The 19,829-nt window shown below is 42.0% G+C and overlaps 1 protein-coding gene across 7 annotated transcripts in view; it reads left to right on the forward strand.

The window, feature by feature from the left end:
• Positions 1-19,829, forward strand: part of LOC133484521 (LIM and calponin homology domains-containing protein 1-like) — a 64,006-nt gene that overhangs the window by 8,627 nt on the left and 35,550 nt on the right. For all 7 annotated transcript variants that reach the window (XM_061787251.1, XM_061787247.1, XM_061787250.1 and 4 more), the window contains 2 exons: positions 12,503-12,573; positions 14,421-14,490. In XM_061787251.1, coding sequence (XP_061643235.1) covers positions 12,503-12,573; positions 14,421-14,490 — 141 coding nt within the window. The remainder of the gene's footprint in view (positions 1-12,502; positions 12,574-14,420; positions 14,491-19,829) is intronic.

Below are 19,829 nucleotides of genomic sequence, written 5' to 3' on the forward strand. Positions count from 1 at the left end.
GAAAATGTGATGTAAACCGATCAATCAGCACAATAGTTTTTACTTCTCAATCCTTTTTGAAACTGCATTTTCTTTCTCATGTTACTTTTGCCCCCTTTATTTTTTTTCAATGGTGTTTTTTTTTTTATTACCTTTTATTATTATTCTTGTTTTAATTGCACATAGAAATGAACAGTAATGATTAGTTAAATTTCTAGCGTGACACAAATTTGGTTGGGTGTGCAGTTGAAGCAGTTTCAGGCGCAAATGGTAAGGGAGGCCCATTGCATTGTTGTGACCGTGGTTTTTTTAGCGTTCGCAGTTTGAAACACGCCGAGCTGACTACTACTGGACTTCAGTAGAACAGCTTGCAGCTTGAATATACAATACGACGCGCGCAGTCAAAGTGTCATTCTCCGTTCCAAATATTGTGAAGACATGATTAGCTTTGACTTCCTGTTGGAGCTGATTGACTTATACAGTGCGAGTCACGATTGAAGCACACTTCTACAATGCTTTTCCCATTTGAAGGCAGACATGTCACCAGATAATCAGTTAAAACAACATCCTTGCTGTCTTTTCTGCATTCAGACATGCCCCATAAAGGGCCAGTGTGGCAGCACTCAAACCATGCTCTTCAACAGCCTGTCAGGAAATCCCAGCAAGCAAGCGTCACCTGTGAATCGGGTGTCATGTTATCGTTATTTTGACAAAAGAGGACGTAGTTCACAGAGAGAATGAGGAACACTATGTAAAAAAAAAACAACAAAAAAAAACACTGATGTTCAACTCGAGCCATCAGATGAGTCCGTGTCGCTCACAACACGTTTCATAGTTGTAATAAATTATATAAATGCATTATTTTTCTCAGTCTTGTTTTTGTTATTTTATAGTTTGAGGTGCCAAACAGTGTTTGAATCAGTTTTGACATTTCTTTTCACTAAAAGCTCATTTTCGCCGCTTTTTGGTCAGTAACCGGTGTTTTGGGTGAAACCAACCCATGTTCTACCGCGGATTACTAAAGAACAGAAAAAGGGAGAAACAAAAGTTTTCTCTGGTGGAAGAAATAGTCTAGTCTTCCTTTTGGTAGCTTTGATATTTATACTGTCGCACAACACAATATTCTGTGGGTCTTGAAGATCTGTCAAAATGTTCTAAAAAGCTGGCAAAATGAAAAATGTTGTGCTCGTGACAATAAAGATGATTCTTCTCTTCTTCACACAGCCGAAGGTTGGGAAATTTGCGCGTCGACTTCAGCCCCAGATTCCAGTTGGTACCCTTCACACAGAGCAGCGACTTGCAAAACAGTCCGCTCTGGCGTGCGGTGTCAAAACGCCGAGAGATGTACAGTGTAAACCTTTCCACTTGTTGGGCGACTAACCTTATTCCATGTATCACTTTCACTAATTACCAGCCTCCCCTCAATGCCAATCTGCCTGCACTCCATCGATCGCCCTCGTTCTCAGGTAAAGTGGCTCGCTTTGCGTGACTCCTGAATCAAGTTTCCATTCAATTGATGTAAGTTAGCGAGGCCGAACAGGCTGTGGGATTTGTAAACGTGGCAGGTTACACCGTCACAAATGAGCAATGGTCATGACACGGGAACTGATTGCTTCTGCTTTGGTTTCAATTGGAAGATCCTCTACTCCAAAGTCTTCCTTTAGTGATGCATGTTGACATCCCTCAACTCCCTCAGGATTCGATGCCCTATGGGCGAAACAGGATAGATTAAGTCCGTTTGTTCTTGCCATTCTTAGTGTCAGATAGCTGGGACAGAGAATGATGATCCTCCCCCACATCCAGGGGATGTTTCTAATTAGGTCACACAGGCTGAGTTGGTTTTCTACTTTTCGAGCTGTGACGCTGGGGAGCTGGACTCTTTCGGCTGCCAGGGGAGCTTGTGCATCCCGCATTGGAGGGCACACTGCTAACCCTACAGCAACATTGTGAGATTATACAGCGAGATATCTTGCTTTTAGCGTTTGAGTCTTCCACCGTTTGTGTTTTATGATGACATAAGCCTGTAGAAAGGTATCTGATTCATTTCCCACTGTAATGACAGTAATGTCAAAATATGTCATACTATCGTGCCATTTCGATTTTTCTGAAATATAGTTTAGAACTTACACTTGTGTGCCACCCTTAAATCAGGTTTCTACTTTCTACTGTACAGTTCAGTTCCCCACCGTATTGGTTGGATCAGTAAACCATGATATGGCTTAGGGTAAGTGTAGTATAGTGTGTGTAATAGCTAGCTCAAGTAGCTGAATAGCATAATACAAAGGATGTCTTATTTGCCAGTTAAACAAGATAAACATGACAAGGTACACTCAGGTATGCACTCAGTCCTATGAGGCGATTCGGGCAGGGCTTGGGCTCCCTTGATTTGAGTGCTCAATATGGCTCAAATGCTGTATGCTTCCTTGGTGCCAGCATGCTTAGCAGACCCACTTAGACGTATTTTATCATCAATGTGTTCACTCCTCTTGTCAGTTGTTAATAACAACCACCACCTTGTTCAATCGACAGTAACAGAATGAATCAATGATCCACAAAGTCAGGAAAGTTGGAGTCATGCAGTGTTGTATGATGACGTGATGGCAAGTGATAATTCTCTGTCGACCAGTCAGCGGACAGCAGCGAGTCTGGCTCTACCCTACCCTACCCTAGCATTCCATAGTTGTAAACGTAGTGTCACTTGTCAACTGTTGCTGGGCAGCCTTAGCGGGGCACTTTTCCATTGGGCTCATCCATGCAGAAAAATAGCTCACTCACAGAGATGACCATGATAAAAAGCATGCGCTCGTTGGCATTTATGTTTGCCTGCTACAGTAGGAACCTTGTTCTCATGCACGGCGAGGGCTGCCGGCAGATTGCTCTTGACCCTGACTCAGAACTCCACCATAGCTAGCCATGCCATCCTAGAAAAGAGATTGGCTAAGCACATTACACGGGGTCCTCGACTTGAGAGAGGGTTCAGTTTCTATGGGGAAAAATGTAACCCAAATTTGTATGAAAGTCAGAATGTGCTGTAGTCTGTCACTGAACTGAAGTCAAAATTATATATTCTATGTCCTACACGTGACAACAATCTTCCATGCCTGGGCTGGGGTGGCAAGATGGAAGACTTTTCATCGGAAGAAAAACATCCCAGCCTGGCAAAATATTGCAAAACGTTTCCCAAAATCTTTAATGTCCTAACGAAAACAACGGTTAACTTTCTGGACAGAATTCCAAAAGGTATAGTCCACTTTTTCCCCGTTACAGGCTGCATTGATTATCATGACACATTGATTCCCTTCCCCTGTGTGATATGGATTGCATGCTAGTCTGCAAGCGATCGCAACTAATGAATGACTTTCACTGTCCACTCACTCACATCTCTCCTGTTGAGAGTGTCAGATATTTCCTGGAGTGGAATGGCTTACATTAAAGCATGGGCCTCTTGAGCATTGTTTTTTTTTTTTTTTTTTTTCTCCATCCTTTTGCTACTAGCAAGGGGATAAAGTCTAATCCTGACTAATCTAGCCAGCTGCACCTCCCTCTTTTGGGGGTGTGTGCATTGACAGCTCCCATAAGGTGGCCTGTGTCCCACTTGGACACCATCAAGCTGCATGAATTGAGCAACATAACGTAATAATTAGAGTTTTCAATTCCATTTTTTTTTTTCTTCTAGAACTACAAGTAATACATGTAACAGTGTGTTAGGCCTTTCTGTTTCCAGTAGTAGAACAATGATGCAATGATTCTAGCCTGTGCTACATTTTTACCATATTTCCTCATATAATGGCCTCTATTAGACGCTGTGCCATTGCCCTAGTTAGTGCATCCAGTCTTACCGTATGTTGTAAATTAGTTTTTAAACACAGTATTGAAAATCCTCTGTGTCTTTAACTCATTCACTTCCGCGAACGTTTATATTCGTCTTCTAGAATCCATTACTAATACCAATTAAAATATTTATCAAGTATGTTCTTCAACGGCGTGGAAGAGTGTCTGTGAAATTCCGGTTTGTACGCCACTGTAATGACTAATACATCGCTGTAGATGGTGGCATTACATCACTTTGGATTGGAGATCCCAACTTTAGGGTAGACGATTAGAGGATGAATCTCAGCTTGTCACGTCCATTATGGAGGAGAGAAATGCCAACACATTGGAAGTCGGCTAGCTCTTTGGCAGTAGAACTTGTGTGTCGCGATTGAGAGAAAAGAAAACGCAATTGCGTGAATGAGGAGCGGCATGTAAAGAAGCTACTGACGTTCGAGTCAAGCCATGCGGTGAGTCGGTGTCGTTCATGGCACGTTTCTGAATTGCATATCTGTAAATAAATTATAATGTTGACATCAAAAGCAGTTTCCCAGTGCTTTTTTTTTTAGTTTGAGGTGTCAAAAAAGCAAAATATATTGGCATCAAAGTCACTGTTCTGCAAGACATGTTTCTTTTTTCCAAAACCAGAAAAAACAGTGTTTTTGGTAAAGCAACCCATCTTGTACTGTTGATTACTAAAAAAGAAAATAAAAATTAAACAAGGTGAATAGAGAGTCTGCTCTTTCTTTTGGTAGGTTTTGTGCATTTTGACTGAACCCAATATTCTGCGAGTCTTAAAACATTCAGAATGCTCACCCTGCTTTGAAAACGGCTTAATGATCATGAGTATTACGGTATACTCTCAAGGAAGGGATTGTTCCACAATGTTGTTCGCATCTTTGTTTGTTTTGGGGAGCTACCCAGTTGTTCTATACTATATATTACTTTTGGTTGGTTCTGCTGTTTTGGTTCAGAATTGTTTGCAAAAGGGCTCAGCAGTTAAATCTTTCTCCACGATAGCGCCTAGGGAGGACATTGATGTCCAAATTGTGGAGAGCGTGGACTGATGGTGCTGCTCTAGTCAGATCGTGTATTCTAATCAGTCAGGTCAAACCAACATTACGACATGACAGAAATAATGGGTGCTAACTTACTGTAATTCAATTACTTCACACACACCAAAACTTTAGAGCATGATTCGAGAGAACGCCTGCATGTTCGCTCAAAACCATTAGTGCTAGCACTAGCTTGCTAGGCTACATAACGTTTTGTTGCCTGCTTGCGAGCCATATCGTATTAAAAGTACGTGAACATACCTCAAGTGATCCTTGAATGAAAATCCTCTCCCGAGCACCGGTGACCACCAACGCACCCAATTTTGTTCTTACAAACACCCGGCGCGATCCATTATTGTTGTCGTTGCCAAGGTAACGACTGTATCCGGTCGCGTTTGAGTTGACAAGATGAAGCCCAGTGATCGTAAAAAAAAAAAAAAACAGAATGCGTTGATTTTTTTTGCAGTAGTCATAGTAGTGGTGGTAGTAGTAGTAGTAGTGACATAGTGCAATAGTGAAAGAAATTTGTCTTGTAGTCTGATCCGGGCACAGAGGCGGGGCCGGGATTTGAGCCCCGGTCCTCAGAACTGTGAGACAGATATGCTAACCAGTCGCCCACCTCCGATTTTTTTTTTTTTTTTTTTTTTTTTTTTTAAATTTCTTTATTGGTGGTCAGATATTTACAACGTCAGAAGATACGCGACAAGGTTAAAAATAAACTAGCATTTGGATTCGAATATACTGTACACGATGGCGACATGGAGTAAATGTCTATTGCGTAGCAAATTTTGTCATTAAAGCCGATCAGCATAAAATGCTAATTAACGGCCGCTACCGAGCAGATCGGTGTAAAGTCTAGTTTTGTGGATGACGAGCAGCAACGCTTTGAGGACACTTCATATTTACTTTTGTGTTCATATGCGTCTATTTTGAATTGAACGCTTCACGTTATAGTGTGAACCCAAAGCGCTTTACGGAGGCTCACATTCACGCACCCATGTCAGGCCCGCTGCAAGCACATTAGAGTTCAGTGTCTTGCCCAAGGACACTTCGAAAGCAGACAGCTGGGATTTGAACCGCCAACCTTTCAGTCACTCGATGACAGCCGCCTGTGTGTTCCCATCTTGACATTCAATATTTGTCAAAGGCATAATGGTAACTGAACCATGATGGAATTTGTGTTTCAGCACAATTGTGCCACCATAAACAGGCTGATGAGCCCCCATTCTGCCCCGGTGTTGACACACTACGTCAATGAAGCTCTTGATTACTTCAGCCCTGACAAGTACAGCAAATCTCCGAGTGACGAGAGGGGAGGGCAAGTCCAAACATGAGGACCAAAGAGCACAATGCTATCACTTTGCGTGTTTACAGGGGTCTTTGTTGCTTTTAGACGGCACACAGCACGTACTGGAGATTAATCTAGCAGTTGACATCTGCGATGGGGTACCGTATCTATGCTGACCCATCTGTTGCTGGGATACTCTAGTTGAGACTGCTGCTTTTCACAGGTTAGTAATAGAAGAAAATTCAAAGAACTTTGCATTGAGGAGGCACAACTCTCTATGGCTGGATTTACACTGAAGGTCCAAGTGGCCAATTCTGAATTAAGTGACACATTTCCCATAATGGCTGCGTTTGCAATGACGCGAAACATGAAACAACCTGCATGGACGGAACATATGCCCAAATAGCACATAATAACTCGACAAGCGTCAATGCCAAGTAGTGACAACATGCAAGGAAACAATAATACATAGATAATACAGATATATTAAATGCTACCTAGTGTTTAGGTACCACTATAGTGGGATCTGTGTGTAAAAGAGCGCACACAAGTGGCATCCCATCTACGCAGCATGTTAGATGGCTCGGAGACTACACCGGAAGGCAAAACAATTCCGTGTTGAACTTACCTCCCCATTCTAGAATAGTATAATGGCGAAAATGCCTTCCGAGCAGTGCAGCAAAAATCTACAGAACATTTGGTTTGAGGTAACTTACAAATGTCCTTATTTTTGAAAAGCCCTACACCCCCAATCGTTTGAACTGTGCAAACACAAAACTGTGTTTTCGTTGAAAATATTAAATTGTCTGGGTCGCTCCACAGTTTTGAACAATGGCATACTTGTTTTTTTTTTTTTTTTTTTTAATCAATCTTGTGCTCCAAGCATGCATTCATTGTCCAAAGGTGCATCTTGGCTCATTTAAACAAAGTGCCCTTGATCCACTTTTGTCTTCGCCATCTTGAGTCTTTGCCTGTTTTCAAAACAAAATGGGAAACACAGAAAACCCCGTTTCCATTGGTTGTTTAGTTTGGTTACTTAACAATAATATCAACATTTTCTTTGAGTGGACTTAGGAGGTTGTCATTGGACAGTGACAAATTAATGTTTTCCTTTGAAAACATTTTGTAAAGTGTTTAAAATAGTCTTTAATGGGGCCATATTCTCAATCCAAGCCCTTTTTCAAAACATGGCTGATGCCTAGTCTCGAAGCAAACAGGTCCAGGTCGGGCGTCTCCTTGTGTGTTTGAATGACGCTTCTGGGGTGGTCAGTGGCCCGTTGTTTCCCTCGGCCTCCCAAGAAAATATAGCGAGCAGGATATTGGAGACTCACGGAGGCCCCTGGAAAAGGCCTTACACTTAGAAAGCGAAGCTGAAAAAGCTGCCATCAACACGGAGGCTCTTTGTTTCTTTTCCTGCAAAGCTTTGGGGGGGGGGGGGGGGGGTCACTATTCATCTTATGTGGCGTCTGGTATGGTTTTAGCCGGATAAGTTTCGCATTAAGTAGTTTAAAGATGACAGCCAACAGAATTTTAAACTGTGGCGTATGTACTGTAGGCATTCAGAAAACCCACGAGAAGCTAATGTACTTGACTTGTCGCTAGTCACTTTAAAAACAAACCAAAAAGTCGCTAAATTAGCAACTTTGAATAGCTGCTCACGTCGTCGCGACGCCCTAGCTTCACCGCTGTTCGTCATGGTAACGAAAGCCATGCAGTGCAATTGTGCGTGACAGAACCACCGCACAAAACGGAGCGATTTCAACCGGAGTGCGACAACTGGTTGGAATTCTTTGTCTTTGTGTATTTGGATGGAAGAATGTTGTCTTTTATTAAGACACCTGAGAACTGTTTTTAGTTATGAAAAAAATCAAACAATCTTTGAAGCACCACTGCATTGAACTTATTATATATAAAAGTATTGCAGTGTATACCTCTCATTTAGCCGTTTGTCTTATCTAATGTTTTGTTGTTCTTTTCATGAATTGGACCGCCATTCTCTTGCATGTCAATCACACATTGACTACATTGTCATCCATTCACAGTGCTCTGTCTCTCAACTGAAAATGCAAGTGAGATGATGTAGGTTAGTAGGATGGGGATTTGTGCTGGCTAAATTGAGGAGGCGTCATTTGCACTGCAGAAAGAGGCTGCAAGGACCTTGAAGGGTGCATTGAGTGGATGGATTGAACTGTTTTTTACCCCCTTCTTATTACGCACCCATCCCCATTCCTCTGGCCACTTTTTGGCACCGGTTTCCATTCTCTACTTAATCCAATATAACCGTCAAGCCAAATACTGTTTCCTTTCCTGTTTTTTTGGGTTCAGAACTTGTAAGAGAATTGGGGGGGGGAAGTGAGTGGAACTCGTCGGGCCAGGAGAGGGCTTAATCCGCAGCCCAAACATTGTTCCGTCATCTAATCCTGCTGGAAAGGGACGGACTGGTAGGAATGCTTACATTTAGCTCAGCGTTAGGGCACTTCAGTGGAAATTTGGCTTGTTTAATCAGGGGCTCTTATCAAGACTTGGGGGGCAATGGCAGAGATAGAAAAGGGAGCCAGTGTTGGAATTCTGAGCGTTCAAGCTCTTAGGAAAACAAATGTGTAAAAAAGCAGCCACTGAATGCCGCAGTTTGTTTCCATGCTGTGGTCAGAGGATGCTGGCGAGCAAATTCAGAGGCCCCTTTTTTTTTTTAAATACAGGGGGTCCTTGATTTAGACTACGGCGCGTTCCAACATACATACAAATTCAGGTTACATCGCCACTGTTAAGAACAGAACTGAATTGATTCCAAAAGAGGATAACTGTAACCAAATATTTATTTTTATTTAATTGCTTCCAAGTTCCAAGCAATATAGGAAGCACATTTGAAGCCTTTATTTTCACTGACTTGATATCGTTTCGGAGTTTGACATCGTGTCTTGGACTCATTTTCAACGTAATATTAAAAATGTTAGTGATGTCAAACATTTAGGGCGAATTCCAAAGCTCCCACTTTGACCTATGAAGGAATTTGCCCAAATGAGCCCCGTTCAGAAGCGGGTATCCGAGACAGATGGGCAGAGCATGACGTCAAAACGTGATGATCAATTCAAAGATCCATCATGAAATAACTCCCTCAGTTGTGCTCACGTAAAGTTTAAAAAAAAAAATATATATATATATATATATCTGCCCTATTTACCAATTTGTCCCATTAACATGAAATTGGGTGGACATTTTTAAATCCACAATTGAACAAGTAGTTGTCCATCTCTGTTTGAAACACCCATTTTGGATGAACTCCAGAGATTTTTTTTAAAAAAACCTGTTGTGTGTAAGTGTAGATCCGTTTGACCCCAGAGGTTGGAAGCCATACGGTTTTAAAACCGTGCATATAGCTGCATGTGCACTTGGCCTCAAGCTGAACAATACGTTTCTTTTTTTATATTTCTATCTTGCACATGGTTGGTATTTTAAAGCATATCTGCTGCCCTCGCCACTCAGTCCGACATACCAGCATGCCAGCACTCCAGGCGCAGAAGCAACAATTCCTATATGCACAATAGAGGATCCCTGTGGTGATGGCTAATGAAAAGATCTGCATGGGTGTATTGTCAGCAGCTACCACCACTGACCCCAGGTTGAACTTGCTGAAGGGACCCCTGGCCAGAGAGCTCTCATCGTCGTGTAAGAGTCTCAGAAAAGGCGTTGTACTGTGCGCAACGCAATACGCAACAATATGTGTGCTGAAGGGGCTAGGCGGCCTTTTGTTGTTTTCGTCCCGCTAATCGGAAACCAAAGGCATCTGGGGATTAAGATTTCTTCCCAAGGTGTATTAACGAGATTATTGGCTCGCGAAGCCGCAAGACGCGCTTACATGTGTTTTTGAACTTGATGATTACATAACCCGCTCGAGACAACATCCTGTAAAAGAAGAATGCGCCCAACTACGAAAGCCCGCCACGTGGCTTGGCAGCACACATCTTTTGTTTGTGTACTTCATCCTCGACGACCAGCTGTCAACTCTTAAACGGTCGCCTCGGGGCTTGAACGAACGAGTAGCGCATGACGTAGCCCGACAACCCGCCTTCCTTCATACCTTGACTTATTGCTTGTTAATTTGGTACAGGTAGATTTTTCCGTCTCCAGCCCCCCCCCCCGGGTGGGAGGCTGAACTCTGAGGAGCAGTTCAAACAGTCTCCTGTTTTCATTTGGATCCTTTTCCAAAACAGGAGATTACTTTGGCAAGTGACTTATGATGTGTTGCCAGGCATGATTTGACTTGAGAGGAATCCTTTTCATGCAGTTTTATCTCTTCAAACTCACAGGGAACGCCGCTCTTGCTTTACGACGATACATCTGAAGTTTCAAGGTTCCAAATGCCATGAAAGAGGCATAAGAATACACAGGCACACTCTGTTCCTTTGGATTGTTTTAGACTTGACGGCTTGGATGTATTTGAACATCTAGAATACAAATATTTACTGTAGTGATGACTTTACTACTGCATTAGCAGAATAAAGTAAAAGTACACATCCTTTTGAAGGCGCCTCACAGATGCGTAATGGGGAGGGAACAGGAAGGTCTTTTAGACCTAATGTTTTATAGATACAGGCACTTCTATACACCATCACTATCACATCACAATTGGAGAAAAGACTGCAATATTACACGCATGTGTGCCACTCACATACATCATTTGGAGTATTTTAGAAGCAATATCCATCCATTTTCCTACTGCTTATCCGAGCAGTAGCTTTAGCAGGGACGCCCAGACTTGAACTCCTCCACTTGGGGCAGGATCTCATCCCGACCCGGAGAGGGCACGCCACCCTTTTCCAACTGAGGAGCACGGTCTCAGATTTGGAGGTGCTGATTCTCATCCCGGCCGCTTCACACTCGGCTGCGAACCGCTCCAGTGAGAGTTGGAGATCACGGCTCGATGAAGCGAACAGAACCACATCATCTGCAAAAAGCAGAGATGCGATTCTGAGGCCACCAAACCGGACCTAGAAATTCTGTCCATCAAAGTTATGAACAGAATCCGTGACAAAGGGCAGCCTTGGCGGAGTCCAACCCACACCGGAAACGAGTCCGACTTACTGCCGGTTGAGGAGGTCTTCGAAGTATTCTCCCCACCGACTCACAACGTCCCGAGTCGAGGTCAGCAGCGCCCCATCCCCACTATACACAGTGTTGGTGGTGCACTGCTTTCCCCTCGTGAGACGCCGGTTGGTGGACCAGAATTTCCTCGAAGCCGTCCCAAATTCTTTTTCCATGGCCTCACCGAACTCCTCCCGTGCCCGAGTTTTTGCTTCAGCGACCACCAAAGCTGAATTCCGCTTGGCCAGCCGGTATCCATCAGCTGCGTCAGGAGTCCCACAGGCCAAAAAGGCCCGATAGTACTCCTTCTTCAGCTTGACGGCATCCCTCACCGTTGGTCTCCGTCATACTCACCAGAGATGCTGACTTTTCAATGTATTAATTATGTAGTTAGTAAATTACATTGACCAGCACTACTGATTCTGAAGGCCGGATTAGATTGACATGGCAACACAGGCTGAAATTTGTGTGGACAAAAAAAAAAAAAATCGAACATTCGTATGTGTTGGAAGCAGTGCATCCAAGAGAAATGCTGCAAAATGAAGAGAATAGACCGTTAGGAATCAATAAATGCAATTTCGTGGAGCAAATATTAGAATTTAGGTTATTATTTGTAAATGTAGATTGGTGCTTCCGATAGTGTTTAGGCCGGCAAAGATATTGTTTGAGACCATTTTGATGAAACTCCAAATTGTACGACTTTTTGGGGTGTTTACCTTGACCACTTTTTATTTTAATTCATCTCGGCAGCGTTCCTTTGGAAGGAAATTAAAAGGGAAGTCAGGCGGGGAATGCACCACAACTGTTTATTTGTGAAACAATGCAAGTGACATTCCTGTGAAAACAAGCAAGTCGTGCACATTCCTCACTGCGGCCTGTGTGGATCACCTGACAACAACCACAATGAAGAGATTTAAATGTCTCGCAAAAGCAAAAATAGTCTTTCTTGCTTTCTTTATCTGCAAGTTCTGAGAATGTAGTACAAATGCATGCAAAGAGGCAGCTCCTCCTCCTCCTCTTATAAATCCCCTGTCACAACACATTAGCTCGCCATGGCCATTTGGTCAGGATGATTGCAGCTTACCCCAAGCTCGTTAGCGTTTAGCACCGTTAACCAGCGATGGACTTGACGTATGGCCCGTGCCTCTTTTGGACAATGCCATTCCCGGAATTTAAGACTTCACAAGACCGGAAATTAAATTCGGCATATTTTTGTATGCTTAGCGCTTGGATTTATAGCCTAATATGTTTGCTTAATCAGTGGACTCACAGACGTTTCCTTTTGTAGGCCGTGACGGGAAGATGCTTCGGTGACAAGAATTTCAGGGGAGGATTGGAGAATGGAATACTGCTGTGCGAGTAAGTGGTGTTTTTTTTTTTTTTTTTTTTTTTTTTTTTATATATTTGTCAGGCTAAATTGATGATTATAGTTTGTGCTTTATTTAAAGTTTAAACTTGGGCTACACAATATTTGGTCATCGTCACGGCGATAGTCACATCGCAGAGTATGTTGCAATGTTGGTGTCCTGTAATATACAGTGAATCAACTGTAATAATAAAATCGACGAGCAGAGAGACGTGTTAGGACATGCTCAAAAACATGAAAAGATTGTACACTTGCTGCCTTTCATATTTCGCTCTTCAGAATGAAACTGGGCAGGCACCCCCGGCAGTGCGCGAGGTGGGTTCAGGGACACCGCGTAAATGGGAGTGAATGTATTCGTTTGTCACACAGTATTGTAAAAAAATGATTACTAGGAAAATGATTTGTATCAGACTCTGGATTTTGTTATGTAATATAACAATAGATACATTATTTTGTTAATATAGTCACCCAGAGCTACGAGGAATGCAAAGTTAGCAATGTCCTTTCACCATCATTCCTAGTATACTTTGTTGTCTGTTTTTGTTTGCACTTTGACAAAAGTCCTGTTTTTGTTTTTAATTCCTCATTTTGGAAAACACCATTCAAGCAACAGGTTTTTCCTCATGTTTTTGAGATTGTAGGATGAAACCAATTCCTCGCAGCTTTTTGCTATTCAGGCCAAAGCTCACTCAGTCCCTATCCTCTGCAAATAGACAGAATTACTATATTAATATTACACGACTGGATGTGCATCATCAAGCAGTCCCGACCATTAACAGTGCTATATTACTGTCCACATTGTCATTACACTACACCTAGACTTTGTACAACAGACAACAATCCTCTGCTGAAAGCTGTTCTGGGAGAGCGAAACAGAGTAGGGCTTTCCTGTGATTGAAGTTCTTTGAGTTATGTGGTGGGAAAGAGGAGTTTCCTAATGGGAAAATGACATCTTTTCATCACGAAATAACTTTGCTGGAATGCTGGCGATATCAAATGGCACAAGGGTATCCGTAGGTGGGTGCTTCCTCCACGGGGCACAATTCATTCCAATGCTTCCTCATGATGAAAACATATACGAGAAACAGAAGGCCCATAGAGCAATGGTTCTCAAACGGGGGTTCCCGAACCATCGCTTGGGGGCCGTAAAATAAAAAAACAATTCCAATGATGTTGGGATGTTGTGTAAAATGTAAATAAAAACAGAATACTATGATTTGCAAATCCTGTTCAACCTATATTCAATTTAATACACTACAAAGACAACATATTTAATGTTCAAACTGACTGCTTTTTTCCCCAACTATTCACTCTTTTTGAATGTGATGCCTGCAACACGTTCCAAATGTTTACCACTGTGTTACATCACCTTTCTGAAGACAGTAATTGTTGCATAGATGGAATTATTTTCCCATTCCTGCTTGATGTACAACTTCAATTGCTCAACAGTCTGGGGTCTCCGTTGCTATATTTTGCGCTTGATAATGCGCCACACAATTTCAATGGGAGTCCGGTCTGAACTGCTGGCAGGCCATTCTTGTACTCGCACTCTTTAACTACGAAGCCACAATGTTGGGTCGCGTGCAGATTGTGGCTAGGCATTGTCTTGCTGAAATAAGCGGCTCAAAACAGTACAACTTTTTTTTCTCTCTTGGGGAAATGTCTCCCCTGTAACTGCTCCCTGAACCCAAAAAGTTTGAGAACACCTTCATTAGAGAACTGCCTCTTCATAATTACATTCATCTCAGTTGTCAGAATTCCTAAAAATGCATTCAATCCTCAGAGAATCTGCATGGTTCAGAAATAGAATTCATGTAATAATTGAGCTTGTGTCCGTCAGGTTACTGAGCTCCATTAAACCTGGCTTGGTGAAGAAAATCAACAGGCTTCCGACACCCATTGCTGGCCTGGTAAGTCATTTACCCTCAGTCCTTATTTGTACCAGCGTTTAGATTTAGGTTTCCAGCAGATGACCACTACGTTTTTGCATGTTCCTCAGCTTTTCGTTTTGCTATTTGTTGCTTTTGTACTCTTGTCTATAATGCTCTAAGATTCCACAAGATAGGCGCCAAAGCCCTTGCTAATAGAAAAGTAGTAAGTGCTGTTAAGGAAGAATGTTGAAGTGATACAACTTCACTGACAAACCAGCTTTGTGTGTAGGGGAGGAGTTAACTTAGCCTGGGCTGTTGGTGGAATACAGAGAGTCTTTGCAGCATGTACAAGCACACTTTTTGGTGTCCAATTCACATTTTTAAGCCATTTATCTTTAAGTGTCATGTTGTAAAATGAATTTAGGGTGATATTACTAATAATTTGTGGTATATTTACAGTTTAAACTATTAATATAGAGAATTATTAACATTTTTAGGGGTGCGTCAATTACTTGGTATTTTTTCGCTGTTCATGGCAGGGCTTGGTCCCTATTGTGTTTCCACATTTTTTTCCCATGTTTTTATTTTTGTGTTGCATTTCGGATCAAAACTAAAATCAAGTGTTTTGATCTGAAATACAACAAAACCTTTGGGGATGCATACGTTTCATTGGCTAGCAACATTGTAAACCAATGACGGGTATTAGATAGACTGTCAGCTGTGAAGACAAAGTGCCACTGCCAACTACTGACCTGGCATGTGTATTGTGGAGCTTTTTGTTGTTTTTTCAGGTCAGCATGAAAAAGATTTTTGACAATGCTGCCGTCTTGGGCTGAAATGGGGCCCGGTATAAAATAAGACAAGAATACACCAGATGATTAATGGGGAGACTTAGGTTTTATAAAAAGTGCCAAGGGAGACTTTATTTGGATCAGTGCATGATGCGATACACTGGTGCAAGGGACAAAGTCTGATTTGGGCTGAAGCATCTTATCTGGTGGCGTTACTAAGGGCTGCCAATGAGCCTTCCCCCCCCCCCCCCCCCCCGAGTGTCTGGTAAATACCCAGCCTCATTCCCCATAGGCGTTTTCTGCACGGCAACAAAAGTAATTATGCTGTTACACTCAATCTCGATAACATGTCCGCTAGCCAAACCTTGTTAAACATGGAGTACTTTCACTATATTTTACTTTGTTCCTTTTTTTTTTTTTTTTATGGGCCACTCCATTTTGACATTTCCTGTATATTCTGTCATTTTTGGCCTCTAATCAGATGTTTGCATCTGCCTCACAGTTATTGTGAATTCTCCGCCCTTATCCCGGGTGCTTGATGTGACATGTAAAACGGTTGTTCGACTGTGACAATTGCTTTCAACACAACATGATGGCAGAAAGAAATCAAGTGTTAATACTCACAACCCTACTCTGGCAGTTTCTACCTTCAGTTCCCCAGCCTGCCACTGTTACAGCCCTGACACTTTATCAGAAGGCAGAAAAATTGGTCAACCATGCCCCCCCCCCCCCCCTGCATTCTGTGTCAGCACCATTTATACAAGTCAGCAACCAAGAAAAAAAGTTGTGAATATGCTCGCTCAAGTGAACTATATGGATGTGGTCTCTACCATGATAAGAAATCATTAATACAACGTTTACGTGCGAATGATCAATAACCTTTTAAAAGCATCATAATCTCTAACTTCCCACAGCTATGCATGTTTTTTCACTCGACAGGGCTGCAATTAGGAAGGTGAGAAACAAACAAGAGGTCTGCTGTTATCAGGACCCTTCATAATAAAAACAGTGGCAACTCCCCCCCTTCCTCTTCCTGTTTAGAACTAATGGGAAAACGAGCCTCTGAGGAGTTTTTGTAATTAGAGCAGCTACCTCAGCGCGCTGGCAGCTCGGCCCCTATCAACGGGTCGCTTTTTGCCCTCTTTCGTTGTATAAACATACCATTTTGTGGTGTTGTTTTTCCGGCTTTAGGAAAACATACAAATTTATGCAATGTAAAGGAAAGTAATGAAGTTAACGGGAGCTCAAAATTAGCTCAGAAATTAAGTTCTGTGTAATAATGTGAAATGACACAGGGAAAAAGTATTGAACACGCCAACTGGTATTTATTTAATACTTTGTACAAAAGCCTATGTTTGCAATGACAGGTTCAAACCACCTCCTGTATGGAGAAACTAGTCGCATGCATTGCTCTGGTGTGATTTTGGCCCATTCCTCCACACAAGCAGTCTTCAAATCATGAAAGTTCCGTGGACTTCTTTTATGGACCTTGAGTTTCAGTTCTTTCCATAGATTTTCGATTGGAATCAAGTCAGGTGATTGGCTGGGCCATTCTTTATTTTTGTTTTCTTTGAAACCATTTGAGAGTTGCCTTGGCTGTATGTTTTGGATCATTATCCTGCTGAAATGTCCACCCTCGTTTCGTTCTCATCATCCTCGTTGATGGCAGCAGATTTTTGTCAAGAATGTCTCGGTACATTTGCCCATTCATCGTTCCTTCAATAATGTGAAGTTTACCAGTACCATTTACTGAGAAAGCAGCCCTAAACCATCATGTTCCCACCTCCGAACTTCACTGTTGGTGTGGTGTTTTTAGGGTGATGTGCAGTCCCATTTCTGCTCCAAACGTAACGTGGTGTGCATTATGGCATCCAAAGAGTTAGCTTTGTTGTTCTGCAAACTTTAAACGAGCTTTGACATGCTTTTCTTTCAGCAATGGGGTCTTGCATGGTGAGCGTGCGTACAGGCAGAGTGCATTACTCACGGTTTTCCTTGTGACAACAGTACCTGCTAATTCCAGATCTTTTTGAAGCTCTTTACAGGTGGTCCTTGGCTCTTGGGGAACTCTTCTGATTATTCTTTGCACTCGTCTGCTAGAAATCTTGCGGGGAGCACCTGAGGCAAATTTATGGTGGTATGATTGGCTTTCCACGTACGTATTATGGCCTCAACCCTGCTCACTGGAACATTCAGAAGCTTAGGTATGCGCCTGTAACCAATGCCATCGTTATGTTTTGCAAAAATGTGTTTGCGATGGTCTTGAAACAGCTCTTTGCTCTTGCCCATCATGAGCTGTGTCTTGACTCACACCTTGCCAATGAGACCTTTTTGTAGGCCGTCAATCAGGACTGAGCCAGCTGATATTGATTTGCACTGACAAGGGGCTGGTTTGCTCTTTGATTATTGATAGATTGAAGGTGTCATGCCTTTTTGCACCTCCCTTTCTTCATGTGTTCAATACTTTTTCCCTGTGTCATTTCACGTTATTACACACAACTTAATTTCTGATCTTATTTGTTCTACTTTCTTTGTATGTATGGATTACTTGGGTTGTTCCCAACATCTGGTAATAATTTCATGTCAATAGCACCTTTGGAAATATATTTAGCGAGAAAAAAGGTGATCTATCTAGAAATGAACCTCCACCAAGGTTCGTTTGATGGGGCTTAAAAAAAAAAAAACATACCTAAACCTCACACATATTTTGTGTTGGGATTATTGTTTCAGAATGTAAAATAAAATTTTATCCGATTACTCAAATAATCAGTTGGGTAATTGGTGGAATAATCAATTCTAAAAATATTCGATAGCTGCAGCCCTACTAAATATTCCGCAAACTATGGTCCCAAAGCAGTTTGATATCATTAGTCATCATTTTACAACATTGCCCTTAAAAATAAATGGTTCACTGATGATTTGATTGAGGAAAAAAATGCACCGTTAGTCTCCATATGGCCGAAGACTCTTAGTAGCTTCCACTAATTTAGCTCCAATTTGACATATAAAGAGCTTTTGGATTGGTTCACAGGGAGAAAATGTAAATAGGTGAATTTGTTAATAGTGAGCCACGATTACTATGTGGCAAAAAAAAGTCAAACAAAAAGCAAAACAAGCCCACTTCTGTCAGTCAGCCGCTGGCTTGTGTTCATGTACCATAGATCACACCCAGTATGAATTGTTCAAGTCTAAGTCGGGGGGAAATATGGCTCTTGACTGCTGCACTTTGTTCCGTGGCGAGTGTTTCCAAATGAATAAATGAAAAATGTTGTAACGTTGCTATGGCAAATTGTAGTTGTTGTTGTTGTTGTTGTAGGGATAAACCGATAACATGTTTTTCAGACAGAGTACAATTATTCCCATTGAGTACTCGCCTATACAGAGTACCAGTACTTGATAATACAATTACGTCTTGCAATTGTAATGAAAACATCGTCTTTAAATCAAATCAGTCATGTTTTATTTAACAAGTGAACAGGGGGGAAAAAATACAACTTTCCCCGAATATTGCACCTTTTATTTTTGGAAAAGACGTTCTTATGCTGTACAAAACAGAACTATATTCTCAAAAATATGACTTTTGTTCTCTGAAAGAAAAAAAAAATAACTTGAGTTAGCAAGCGATTTCTGAAGTGTTCGTGTGTGGGTGAGGGTGTATGCAGTGTCCCCAGAACACAGGAAGCCATGGATCAGACTATTTTCTTTGCTCCAAATAAAATGGTCGTGAGAATGTCTTCCGATGTGTTTACCTCCATGCAAGATAACCTATACAGTACTCCTGCTAAAGTGAGCATTTTCATAAAGCTTCCACACCAGAATTGACTCCGAGGTTATGAATGGAAGGCCATTGTATTTGTGTTTCGGTCTGGGAGAAACCAGGGTGGAGAGGAAACGGTGACACCCTGAGATTGAGAGCAATTGCTTAGCCTGCAGCTCTCTGAATGACAGAAAGCCAGAAAACAAAAAGGGAGAGAGTGAAGCAAGGAGAACAAGAGAGAACCTGGGGAAAAAGGAGGTAGAACTCGGCTCGGGTTGCGTTCCACACAGATTTTGTCGGGGGTAGAGACGTAGGAGTGCCTGAACGGTAGAGAAGAGGTATTGATAGAAAGAGGAAGCTGGTGATTGTGGAGCGATAACATGAATTGGACGATGATTAAAGTCGGATTTGAATTTGTGTATTTGCTTTAGAAATGGTTTTGTAACCCTTTCCAGACTGAGAATTACTGTATTTCTCATCTGTTCTTGAATTTCTTTGGCTCGTGGCATTTTCTTGCAGCTTTGAGTTGAGTTGAGTTCACTTGTATATGAAATGTTTTGCTCACAGGTCAAAGCAAAAGTCAGCTCACTCATATTTCAAGGCACCACTCTGTACATTTGATATCAAATGAACATGGCGTAACAAAATTATGCACACAACATTGCGGCGCGCTCACGTCAGAACCTACGCTAACGCCGCTTACACATAACGAAAAGATGAGCTTAAATACTACAAAGGAAATGGATTTGCAACATGATGTAAACCCAGACTTGAATCCATTTCAGAGACTGTTTAGAGGAGGCTGTTTTGGATAACGACAGAATTCAAATCCC

Source organism: Phyllopteryx taeniolatus, chromosome 10 (genome assembly GCF_024500385.1).
Source record: "Phyllopteryx taeniolatus isolate TA_2022b chromosome 10, UOR_Ptae_1.2, whole genome shotgun sequence".
Taxonomy (NCBI): Eukaryota; Metazoa; Chordata; class Actinopteri; order Syngnathiformes; family Syngnathidae; genus Phyllopteryx; species Phyllopteryx taeniolatus.